A 12,540-nucleotide genomic window follows, 5' to 3' on the forward strand; every position below is an offset into this window, starting at 1 on the left:
TCTGTGATACTTGATTATAAAACAAGTCATGTTGTTATACAAATGGAAAGGTTTAATCGAACCCTTTTTGTGGATGAAGCTGGAACATCCACAGAGAGAATACTGCCACAGTGGAAGTGTTTATGTAATGCTTTCATCACAGAAATAATTTATCTCAATAACTATGTCTCTCTCACCGCAGGTGATATCTAAACATCCAGATAGTTTTGGTTTTTATTTGTTCAGATTTCTGCAGAGTGCGCTCCACAATTACTTAAAATAGGTTTCAATGACATCATCAGTGTGAGAAGAACCACATAAAATGACCGAAACCATCTTTGAGAAAAAGTATTTGATGTGAGCTTTGACTTTTCAGTGTGATTTATGTCCCATCTACTAACAAGGAGGAAGCGGGGATTATAACCTATACTGCAGCCAGCCACCAGGGGGTGATGCCTTGGCTTCACTTATGGGAAGCTGCCATGTCATCCATTTTTATAAACAGTCTATGACGAATACAAGGAAGATATAAATTATGTATAATAATAATAAATTTGTATTAATTACGACGTGAATATCAAGCTCACAACAAATACCAAACCGACTAACAACCAACAAAACACAAACTAATTCCTCACAGCTTTTTCTTTAATTTTAAGCGACAAATGAATGTCAGATGATCTCACTTTTAATACAGAATAGCATTAGGTGTGCATAGTGTGGACACATATATGCTGTTATCCTACTGTCCCTTGGTGGATTATTAAAAAAACTCACTTTGACATGTGCAGCTTATATTTTTCAGTGTGCTCACATGTACCAACTGCATAATATGATGTGGGATCAACGGAGAGGCTCAGACGGCTGCTGTGTGATGAGGAAGAAGAAGGTGGAACCTGCTTCTCCTTCCCTCCCTCTCCACAGTGCACTCCCAACACAGTCTATTACAGAGATGGTGCTGTGATTGATAGTGTTGCAGGAGGCCTGCTCAGAGGCCCTGGGCTCAATAATGACAAATGTTCTATTCAGCCAGCCTCACTTGATTTCTGTCAGTTGGCCTCTAACACTCACTAAGAACACAGATAATCTGTCAAGTTATCGATCACTAAAGGCAGATACATTTCAGCAAAGAACCACAATCAATAACCACAGCTGTGCATGGACGATATAAAAGTGTTTAATCATAAATAATTGAATCAGACGATCACAGACAAGCTGTACATATCAGCATCATTGATGGATATGGTGATTGAACATCTATTCGGGGATGACTGGATATTTTGGGTGTTATTATGCCCTGGAGAGGAGACCCTTCACAGGGTGGCATCACACGCCGTCCTTCTCTTCTCTCCTCGATGCATCAGTAAACTGTGTCTGCTGAAAGCCATCCCCTAGCAGCTCACCACATTATATATCACACACACACACACACACACACACACACACACACACATCCTCTTCAGTGCATTCATCTTAAACAATTCATAGCTGCATTGACAACAAGTTGTTTGCGTTAATTTCCGCATCAGTGGACATTAGAGACATAGTTTAGAGACATTATGTGCTCAGTTGTGATTTAGTTCGATGTTAGATGAGAAGATGTTATATCGATACAGTAAACATCCAGGTATGATCAGCTGACAGTTAGTATAGCTTAGCTTGAAGACTGGATATAGCAAGCCTGGGTCAGTCCAAGGACAAAGCATCTGCCTGCTCATGATGTATCTGGTTTGTTAGAAAGGCAATTAAACTGTTAAATGTTGGGACAACCTCCTATGATGAGGAGGTTGTCCCTCCTCATCATATTCAGGAGGGACAACCATAGGAGGGACAACCATAGGAGGGACCAACCATAGGAGGGACAACCATAAAGGGCAAAGAGGGGCTGATAGAAAGAGGGAGAGACAGACAGGGAGACACTGTGTACAAGCCAGCAGCCTCTGGTAAAGGGACTGATGCGAAAGAAAATGTAGAAATCAAAGAAAAGGGTAGAAATAGAGTATAGAAATATATAACGTACAAGTTACACAGTACATAAAACAGCTCTTTGTATCTGTGGTGTATTTAAACTCTAGACAGGTGAACCCTGCAGCAATGACGACAAATGGCTTACAGTGGTAAGACACTGAAATCCGAAAGCTCGGCTGCAAATGGGTGTCTTCCATTCTGAGCTGCATCTTCGCGAAAACACACATAAACAGTAAACACAGACGTCCACATAGACTTATAAGGGGGTAGGGTAGGACCCAATAAGTTACACAACGACCCTGCTGCCCCCTCCTGTCAAAACAGGTGCCAGTCAATAAGAGTATGAAGCAGAATTATCCTTGGTCACAAAAAGAGAAGAGAAATAAATATACACCACAAGGGTGAATTGCTCGAACTGCAATCAGATAATTGTGTGCCCTCTCCTCTATAAGTTTGCTGTCAACAAATAACATCGATGGTGCGTCTCTCTCTGTCTCAGTAACCAAGCGGGGCAGCAGGCCACCTCTCCTGGGCTCTCGGCCTGTGTTTTGCTTGTCAGCCACTTCCAGGGCTGCGTCTCTTCCCAGCAGCAATGTCTGTGGGGACCGGTCCAGACAACATAAGGTCCTAATGGCACTCCTTATCATTAAAAAATTTAACAATTATCCTCTGGCATCTCAGTCGGGGATGTTTATCTTAAATACAGTCTATGGTTATATGGATTCACATCTCTCAGTAAATAATAACATTCAACTATTCAGCCAAGCCACAGGCTAAATAGTATTTTATATTTGAAAATGCTTTACATGGCTCATGGATCAGGCTGGGCGACCTCCTAACTGAATTTTCCTCAGGGTGCCAGGGCAAGAGTAGCTTTCAAGGGAGTCAAGGCTACACACATTTGTTGGAGCATCTCTTGAATCTCAATTGATGGAAGGCGGCTTATTTTCACACTCCTCCAGGCTCCTGGTGAGTGGAGGGGATACAATCATTAGAGTAGAGAACAGACAAGAGCCTGGCTGACGAATGACCTTGGCCCTAAATACCCTTCCAGTAATGTATGGAGTGTGTGTGTGTGTGTGTGTGTGTGTGTGTGTGTGTGTGTGTGTGTGTGTGTGTGTGTGTGTGTGTGTGTGTGTGTGTGTGTGAGACACTATAATGTGCTATTAGAGGATTGGGGCTAGTATAATTCTATACATTCCATATATTGTCATCAAATTCCATTAAATATCCAAAACTAACGATTAATTAATCCTTCAAACAAGTGTTGTGTTAAAAGCATGACGTATCTAATTTCTCCATAGTTGTACGAATACTTTCAAATTATTTAGTCGGATAATTTTGTGCGTGACATGTCCTGGGCACTGTCATTTGCTGCCAGACCCACATACACCATCCTGCTTTAAATACTCCACAGCTGAAAATAGAGCCAAACAAATGCACTTTTTACTGATTCTCAAGCAGTTGTTCTCATCATTAAAAAAAATACACGCAGTAAAACAACATTCACAATTAAGTTTGATATACATCATGTTTACAAAAAGAAATAAAATCATTGCATGTGTTACAAAGCAATGCAATAAACCAAGACAAGGGGGGAGTGGTATAATGTCTGCTTCCATTCATACTCTGGGTTCGAGAGAGAGAGAGAACTCATCTATGAATCATATGCTGATGTTACATCATCAGTCTGGGGCACAAAAAGGTATGACCTGGCTGATACACTAAGGATAGTTAGGTGCAGGGGAGTCTATTAAAAACACCTTAGACTAATCCCACTGCTGTTATGAGAGCTTAGCCCAGTGTCAACAGATATCAGTAATTTATGCAATGCAAGGTTCTGTGACTCATTATCAGGGAAGTGTCTGCTGTCTGTGAAACTCAGGGTTCTCTCTGTCTCTGTCTCCGTCACACAATGAATCATTGATGGTGTTTTAGAGAAATAACTGAGCAGTGATTATTATTGCAGAGGGCAACAGGGAATGTGAGCAACTCCCTGGCAGTTCATCACGTGAGTGAGCTGGCTGTGTTCCCCCTGTCTTATCCTGAGAAAGAAAGACAACGTTCCAGCGCTGCAACCACGGAGCCAAGATGGCCGTCGCAATGCCCGCTGCTGCCGCCGCCCACAGCCGCCCACAGCTGACCACAGCTGCCAGTCCTAGGGTGGGCGCTTTTTTCTACTCTGATGCTCATCTTTTTTCTTTTTTTTGCAAAGTGAAGGGTGATGATGAGGGATGCCGTGTGCAGACCTCCGCTGTGCGTCACATGACTCCATGAGGCGGCGTCCTCGTTCAATGAAGAGTGTTAAAGCCTGAGAGTTTTTGCCAGTGTGTGGTGATTCAGAGCACTTACCATGCTCCCTGATTATAACGTCAGTAACTCTAGGTGAATGAATTTGCAGGATCCTGCTGAGACATAGAATGAAGTCGTTTGCATCACACGACGCAGAGCTGAGCAAGCCGTGTACCCATGGTGACTTTCCTCTAGCCGCTGCTAGTCTGCAAAAGGATGAAGTAAAAATACATAATCAGTACCCCAGATATTCATATGGACAATTATTTGACAAATTCAGCCTCTGCTTTATCTTTTTCAATGTCCACATTGTGCTTGAAAACACCCACACATACTCTTCCAAGCACAGAGAATACTTGTACCAGAGGCCAGGACAATAAATTCATTATTGCGTTAACCCTGATGAGCACAAGGACCAACATACCAGGAGGACGGCCTTCAGGAGGGCAAAATACTACAGCTTGTTTACTCTTAACAGGGGTCACATTACAACACGTCATGCTTTATATTTGTTTTATTCAGCTCCTATTGTCGCTGAGACATCTCACAGAGGTGCATTGACAGAAAATATGAAGGCCAGTCCCAATGCAACTGCAAAAGTGACACAACGGAAACATAATCACAATGGAAGTAAGCCACAACGAGTGATGACAATGAAACGAGTAGAGTTGCTTACAGTTACTTTTTCTTGCTGCGGTCAAGCAAGCTGTTGTTTGTTATTTGAGGTGTTAGGGCACAGGTGCCTTTTCCCTTTTCCTATACCACAACACCTCAAATAAACAAGCACCACATTTTACACAAACAACAGCAGTTGTGTTATTATTCGTGCATTTGTGTTTGTGGCTTTTGCATTAGTCTTTTCTGTGTGCGCTTAAGTGAGACGTCTCGGCCGTCGTACATATCTCTGTTACAAAAGCGGCTATGTAAAAGAAGGAAATCCACTGTTCCCTGTGTTTGTTCAAAAATAAATTTATGAAGACTGCTGGGGAAATAACTGAACACAAAACACTTCAAACTAATAACAAGACATGAACAGCAAATATAAATAAAATAGGAAAATTAAATTATATTATTGTGTTTTTACGAGGTCAATGGAACTATGTTCATCTCCACAGCTATGAGAACTCAGGCTAATAATGAAGAGGATGCTCCTCATTAAGATTTAGTAAAATACAAAGGTCAGAGGAAACTGAATGCGCTGCAGGCGACATGTGGTTTCTCGGCCAGCAGGTATTCTTCCTCTCCATACCCCCAAAGGTGCTTCACTCCAAGATGCTCATCACGGTCAGAGGCACCATCTTAATATAGCCTACACTTTATCACGCTAAAGATGTGTTCAGTTTTCAGTTGACAGAACATGGGATTCACATGTGTCGGAGATACGTTACCTGAATGTGTGGACTTGGACTGACTAGTAGCCACAGTGGTCATGTCTGCTGGTATACCCACGTACACACCACCATAGTTCCTGAGAAGAGAGGAGTTAATGATTATGTCATGTTCGTTCTCAGTTGAATATAGAGTCATCTGTTGATAAATTATAATATATGTTGATTTATATTTATGTCATTTCCACTATTCTTGACATGTATCAAATCTTTCTAATCATAATAAGGTTTTTGTGATGTCAGGAACTTCTTATGTGTTTAAGTGTTTTCAACAGTTTTTCAGCAGGATTACACAACTGGACAGATAACCAGTGCATGCATTTGAAATTGGTCAGGAAACAGTCTTTAAAAGATTGGTGCAGATCTTGATCTGGGGCGGACACAGGATGTTTTTTTTTTCACATTCTTTAACTGATAGGACGTTGATTTCGTAGAGAATAATACATGAATCTTTATGAAAAACTATCTGAGGTGCAGATACAAATAAAAATCTGGATCTGGTGAGTTTCAAAGGGACTGTTGTGTCAAGTCAAGAGCAAGTTAAAACTCTTTCAATTCTAATTTATTAATCCGTTTATACCTTTGTTTTTTTTCCTGGTGTGACATATCAACGTAAATGTACTGTAAATAATTCAATGATTATTATTTATTATTAATAGATAATAATTGCAGAGAATAAACTGGAGACATGTAATAAAGTACCTTCTTTTCTCATCGTCTACCGGAGGATCTTCTGTCCTGATAGAGAGAAGAAGCACAGGTCAGGTCAGCTCAATAGAAATTCACAAACAAAGAAAGTCATGAGACGCAGATTGTAAAGATTGTAAACACTGAACTGCGGAGGCAAAGTCACATGTCTGCAAAGTATTTGAGGTACGCTTCATTAGCCCTGTAGGGAAAACAGCTCATTCTCTTCTGGGAAATCTCAAATGCAAAATTTGATTTGAGGTTTAAACCAGACGACTGAACAACCAGTTTCCAAAGACCTCATTTTTTTCCTTCTTGTTATTGTTTGCTCGTTTTTCAAGAGCTGCTCACATCATGTTGGACTACCTGTGTGTGTGTGTGTGTGTGTGTGTGTGTGTGTGTGTGTGCGCGCGCGTGTGTGTGTGTGGATGTGTGTGCATGTGTGTGCGTGTGTGTGTGTGTGTGTATGTGTGTGTGCGTGTGTGCGTGTTTTGCTGTGCACTACAGTCCTCAGAAGAAGTGATTAACCTCAGTTAGTCAGTCATGTACTGCTGTCAGCTCTCATGGGTCCTGTGCTGGCTGCTTAGATTGTTATCAAGAAGTGCACACACACACACACACACACACACACACACACACACACACACACACACACACACACACACACACACACACACACACACACACACACACACACAGACACACACACACACACACACACTGATTCCAGGAAATGCTTTGAAGATACTGCTCCTCCCAAAGCTTTGATTAAAGCTAACACAGAAAAACATGAAAAGAAATAACACTGAATATATAAAGTTTAGTGTTGTTGATTTGTGAAGGAGAGATGAAAATGAATCATAGTTGAATCATCATCATTGAAAGTGAAGCTACAGGAGCTCTCAAACTGTATTGTCTGGAAAGACTAACTTACATCACTATGTGCAAGTGGAAAGACTTGGTTCAGCTCTGTGAATCAGACATGAATAACATGAAGGATGAGAATCTGGGCTTTACTTGAAAGAATATAATAAACAGATTAGGGGAACACATATTTAATTCATTTTGCAGACATTTGACACAGACAATACACTCTGTGTATATTGTTTAAACAAAAACAGCAAACAAATTGCCAAATATTTAAAAAGTTATTTTTCATAGTGGCTATACCAACAAAATCATACAACATAGACATTAAATCATAATTCTCACTGTATCTATATTTACCGGAGGTCAAATATAGGTGTTACATGCCTATTCAAAATTATCATATAAATCAAAGCACATACTTTTAATCTAAAAAAGAAGAACATAGCATAAGGAACCCTGAATTTTGGAGAATGTGAACCCCCAGTGTGATGACATGAGCATTAACCTTTTGGATTCAGGAGTTATCAAACCTTCCCTAATGAAACCAGAGGTTTTTAGGTCAGAGCTACTCTCACTTAGAGAAAGGTACCTAATTACAATTTACTGATCACTGAAGCACCTGCTAATATTTAACAAAGACTGGATCTTACTGGACTTGTGTAAGAAGCTGGAAATGCAGTCAAAGTGAATTTCAAGGAGTTTAATCGATGTTCATCAGGGCACAGTAATAGACAACAAACAGTCATCGAAGGAGACAGTGTTGTTCTGGAGCTTCTCTGTCTAGAAGTGGATGTGATCAGTGAGATAACCAGTGAAAGGCCTGAAGGAATCATTGGAGTTTGATAACATCTCTGTTCGTGCACTGTTGTGTTAGAGCATTAGTGTCCACGGTAGGAAACCACAGAGAGAGCTGCTACTCTCCAACATCCCATTCTGTACATAACCAAAGTTGGCCAAAGACACAGTGAGACTCAAAGCCGAGAGGCCAGGGGCACATGTGTACTGGAAATCATTAGAAAATGACTGTTGTACTTACTCTTCTTTGGAGGCTTCTGCTGGCCCTGAAAACACAGGAAAAGACAATATTTACTTTATACTGTGTATCTGTTACCTCACTAATAATGAAGCCTTGTGTGTTTACTTCATGGACCAGACATCTGTTTCCTTCCAAGTGGCAATGCCCCCCCCCCCTCCAAATTAGGACAAACATGAACAAATCTGAGCATTATCGATACAAATTCTAGAAATCTCTTTCTGTATGTGCAAGCATTATCTCAGGAACTGTTCATCTTACCAGCTTCCCACACGGCACGTGATTTATTTAGGGTCTAGGGACGTGCGGTGTTGAATTAAGAGCGATTAAGACACGTGATGAGTTTAATGAACAGGCTGGGCAGCTGGGACTCATCAATGACAACTGATTCTCTAGTTGAGTGAGGCTACAATGGCTCTGTGGACTGATACCAGCAGCATGTCTTCCCCTTCTGCTGCTCAATCACTGCAGGTCACATTTACAGATTGAGAAATAAAGCGGCAAACATCCCATTCATTCACTCATTCATCTATTCCAAGCAGGCACAGTGAGAGTTCTCTAAATTGTCATGCATCTGATGTAGCAAATATTAGAATAGAAGATATATATATTTAATAGCTTCATTGTCGTTGTACAGGATACACAATGAGATTAACAGTGCTCCTGAAGTTTAGTGTATTTAAAATCAACCACCATACACGTTCATTCATCAGCAGCCACTAAATAAATACATTTCAGATAGAATTACATTCAATGTGTATTTAGGCTTGGTTATGTACAAAATGTACAGCATAGTTTTTTAGTCATTGGATTTAACTTCCAACAGCAAATTGAACGAGGAGTGATCAGCTGAATTATATTTGAGGTTTTAATATTTGAGTCGACAGTAGCTTAAAGCAAGACACGTGTCATATTACTATATTAGACATGACACATTACTTTATTATTTACCACTGTATCAGAGTGCTTTTGTTGCCTAAAATTACATTTATTACATGCAACACCTGCATTGCAAACCCCACTCCCACATGACCAAAGTTCAGCCCTTTATATTCCCTCATTATTCATCCTGACCACCATATATGCAAATCAGCAAGAAAACATATTAACAGATACAGTGTATTCAAATTTCACAAAATAAAAACAATAGTCAAACTAAATAATTATTAATTTTTAATTTAGGTTTAATTCTTCAGTGGAAAATCTTTGGGATAATTTGCATAACTCAAGTCAATTTGAGTGATTACATTTGCATTTGTATGTCCCCTAATTGTAGTCTAATCAGTAGGCTTTTATTTTCTAGTTTCCTCAGCCTCTGAAGGGTAACGGAGGACATGTTCCTGTAAATGCACTAAGTATAAAATGCCTGGATTTCAAAAGCTCATACCTTTGTGTCGCCCCTTGAACGCACTGACATGCAGCATTTGAAATCAAGAGAATTACAGTACACAGAAAAACAGCAAATTTTGACCTTGTGAAAGAAATGGAGAGTTGTGTTTTTTCTTCATGTCAAGGTTTGAGTCTGCTGACATGACACAGGGGCCATTCAGCAGACAAACAAAAGCTCATTCATTTCTTGCGGAGCACATCTGGCTGCATAAGACTGGGGATGAGCAATGTGATATATGGTGCACTGAGTTGGTCGTCGAGAGTTTGGTAATGACCATAGATTAAAATTGGAACATTCTTGTTTGACTCCACTTGAAAGCTGAATACTAAATGACTTTGGTTGTGGTTGGGATTTGGGCAATTCCTGGGAATAGAAACATTTCCCTTTAACCTTTCCTCCGTGACATTTGCAAAACATTTAGTGTGTGTTACAACAAAAACTGTTATTTAGATATTTTAAGTGTTTATAGAATTACATTGGGCTGCTCTATGTTCAGGCCATGATGTAAGGACACACACCTAGAGCATCCTTCTCTTTTCTGCAAGTCAATTAAATGGGCCCTGTACATTTAAATACTTTATATTTACATCAGGTGAGGGTCCCTTTTACAGAGGCCGTTTTTTATGGTAATCCGGACTGGACAAACAGAACAACTTTTGAGTTTTTATGACAAGTGAAGGTTACCACAGGTTCTCCTCCATGTTTGGAAGCTGAGGGTGAGGTGAGGGCTATTCAGCTGCAACATGCGTTTTCATCCCTAGATTACATTATATTACATTACATTTCATTAAGCTGACGCTTTGATCGAAAGCGACTTACAATAGCTGCATTCAACAAGGAGGGTATAACCCAGAACAACAATAATAAGAGAGTACAATTTTCTTCAAGAAAGCCAAACTACAAAGCGCAATAAGTAACTGCCATTTAAGTGCTACTAAATTGTTAGTTTAAGTTTAATTCTACATCCTGAACCTTTAAATCAGCCTACAACTCTTTTATAAACCAATTATTTAACATTCATATACTACTTATACTATCAATTCTAAATTGGGGTGGTGTTTGCACAAATACTGAATGATAACACTGGAAAACGCAAAAGTAATACATATATATATATATATATATGAACATTTTTGGGGTGAATAGAATTTGTAAACAATATTTATATATATATATAAATATTGTTTACAAATTCTATTCACCCCAACATTTTTCCTATATGGACATAAAACTACATTGTGTAGAGACATTTCATCTTCTTAGTTTAAAAAAATATAAATATGAGCAAGATCAGTGAGAGGGCGTCCACTGGCTTTAGCGTGGTGTCAGCTTGCGCGGACAAATGAGAGCAGCCACTGGACCATGTTTGTCAAAGTGACAGGATGTCACGCGTCCTTGACATTGTGCTGAACGCTGATCTCTACTAAGGAGCAGAAAATGGATAAGGCCTGCTGCACTGAAATAAACACAGCTGCTGGCCTTCATAAACAAGACGTACTCACAACAAAACAACAAAGATGTTTAACGTCCACGAAGACCAGATTTAAACTGAAAGGCAACAACGGGTCTGTTTCAGTAGTTTGTCAGTGGCTTTCTGCTTTGTGAATGATTCTGTACCTGCAAGCAAACACACACCATTCTGAATTAATGGGCTACCCTTATATCTCATTTTTACCTCGCTTGGACCGTAGTGTCCAGAGATTTGCTCTGCATAATTTAAAACAGGAAGCCTGTTGTATCAGCCTAAATCAACACAAAGATGTGTTATTTAATGACAAGTCATAATTAGTCAGGATATCTGGATGAGTGTTAGTATAAGCATGAGATACAGCATTTCCTCCACCCATCTGTGTTCTCCAGGCTTTATGAATGAAACCTGGCCATTTGATCGGGAGTATTTCAAAGACAACTGCTCCCAGGCACAACCAGCATCAGTCGGGGGGGGGGGGGGGGGGGGGGGGGCAAACTGTTTGTCTCTCATCCTCAAAATCCATGGCAACCGACACAAACACACAAAGAGGAAGAAAAAACGCACGAAGGTTAAAAGAAAAGATCAATGAGGAATGATGGTGACACAGTATCAGTGTCACCATCATTACCAGAGCGACACATTCCTGAGGCTGCTCTGATGTCTCAGAACATGGCAGACCCTTCAGGTTCAACCCAGCATTGGTGACTGTGGAGACCACCGCAGACACACATGCAAGTAGCTGCCACACAAGCAAACATACTGCAGAGTGGCTGCCAGAATGTTGCAAAACGCCACAATAATTTGGAGGCATAAACATATGTGATGGTATGATGCTGTCTATTCCTTTATGAATGAAATCAAGACACTGGGATCCCCCCCCCCTCACAAACACACACAGGGAACCCTGACACACATAATTTACATTCAAAACACTGTCTCCCCTTGATGCAGATACATTGACAACGCTCTCCCACACACTCTGACCTATAATCACACTCTCCCTTTCTCTCTCTTGCACACACACACACACACACACAAGCATATATGTATTGTATATTTATACAGATGCTTGAAACACAACTCACCCTCTCCTGTGCCGCCGGTAACTGAGGAATTGCCACAACCCATTTTGCATCGATGAAGCCACCGTCCAAGCAGAGCAGAAGAATTCTTAAGAAGATGAAGGAGGAGATAAGGAAAGAGAGCCAAAACACATTGTGAAAGGAATAATGAAAGAAAGAAAGAAGGAAGAGAGGGAAGGTCACAGAAACATCTCTCAGGAATCTCCTCTGGTCATGTCTCCCTCCCCTCTCCACAGACTTGAGTCCGTCGTCTCTGCAATGCAATGGAGAACTGAGGGTGAACTGAAAGCATGGAGAGAGACGCTTTTATACACACGCACACACAGACAAACACACACTCACTCACACACACACAAACACACACTGAGAGAGAGAGAGAG

At 40.5% G+C, this 12,540-nt stretch overlaps 1 protein-coding gene across 2 annotated transcripts; it reads right to left on the reverse strand.

Annotated features, from left to right (window-relative positions):
* Positions 1-1,140: 1,140 nt before the first annotated feature.
* Positions 1,141-12,540, reverse strand: LOC128445008 (overexpressed in colon carcinoma 1 protein homolog). 2 transcript variants are annotated; one of them, XR_008339229.1, is made up of 6 exons: positions 12,164-12,540; positions 8,221-8,245; positions 6,330-6,365; positions 5,628-5,707; positions 4,300-4,445; positions 1,141-1,370 (listed from the first exon to the last, which is right to left on the reverse strand). XR_008339229.1 is itself a non-coding variant. In XM_053427749.1 (5 exons), the coding sequence occupies exons 1-5, from the start codon at positions 12,204-12,206 to the stop codon at positions 4,441-4,443; spliced, it is 189 nt and encodes a 62-aa protein (XP_053283724.1). In that variant the 5' UTR covers positions 12,207-12,540; the 3' UTR covers positions 1,141-4,440. The 2 variants fall into 2 exon arrangements, 1 of the variants encoding a protein (XP_053283724.1); XM_053427749.1 differs by having other exon boundaries at positions 1,141-4,445.

This window comes from Pleuronectes platessa, chromosome 7 (assembly GCF_947347685.1).
Source record: "Pleuronectes platessa chromosome 7, fPlePla1.1, whole genome shotgun sequence".
Taxonomy (NCBI): domain Eukaryota; kingdom Metazoa; phylum Chordata; class Actinopteri; order Pleuronectiformes; family Pleuronectidae; genus Pleuronectes; species Pleuronectes platessa.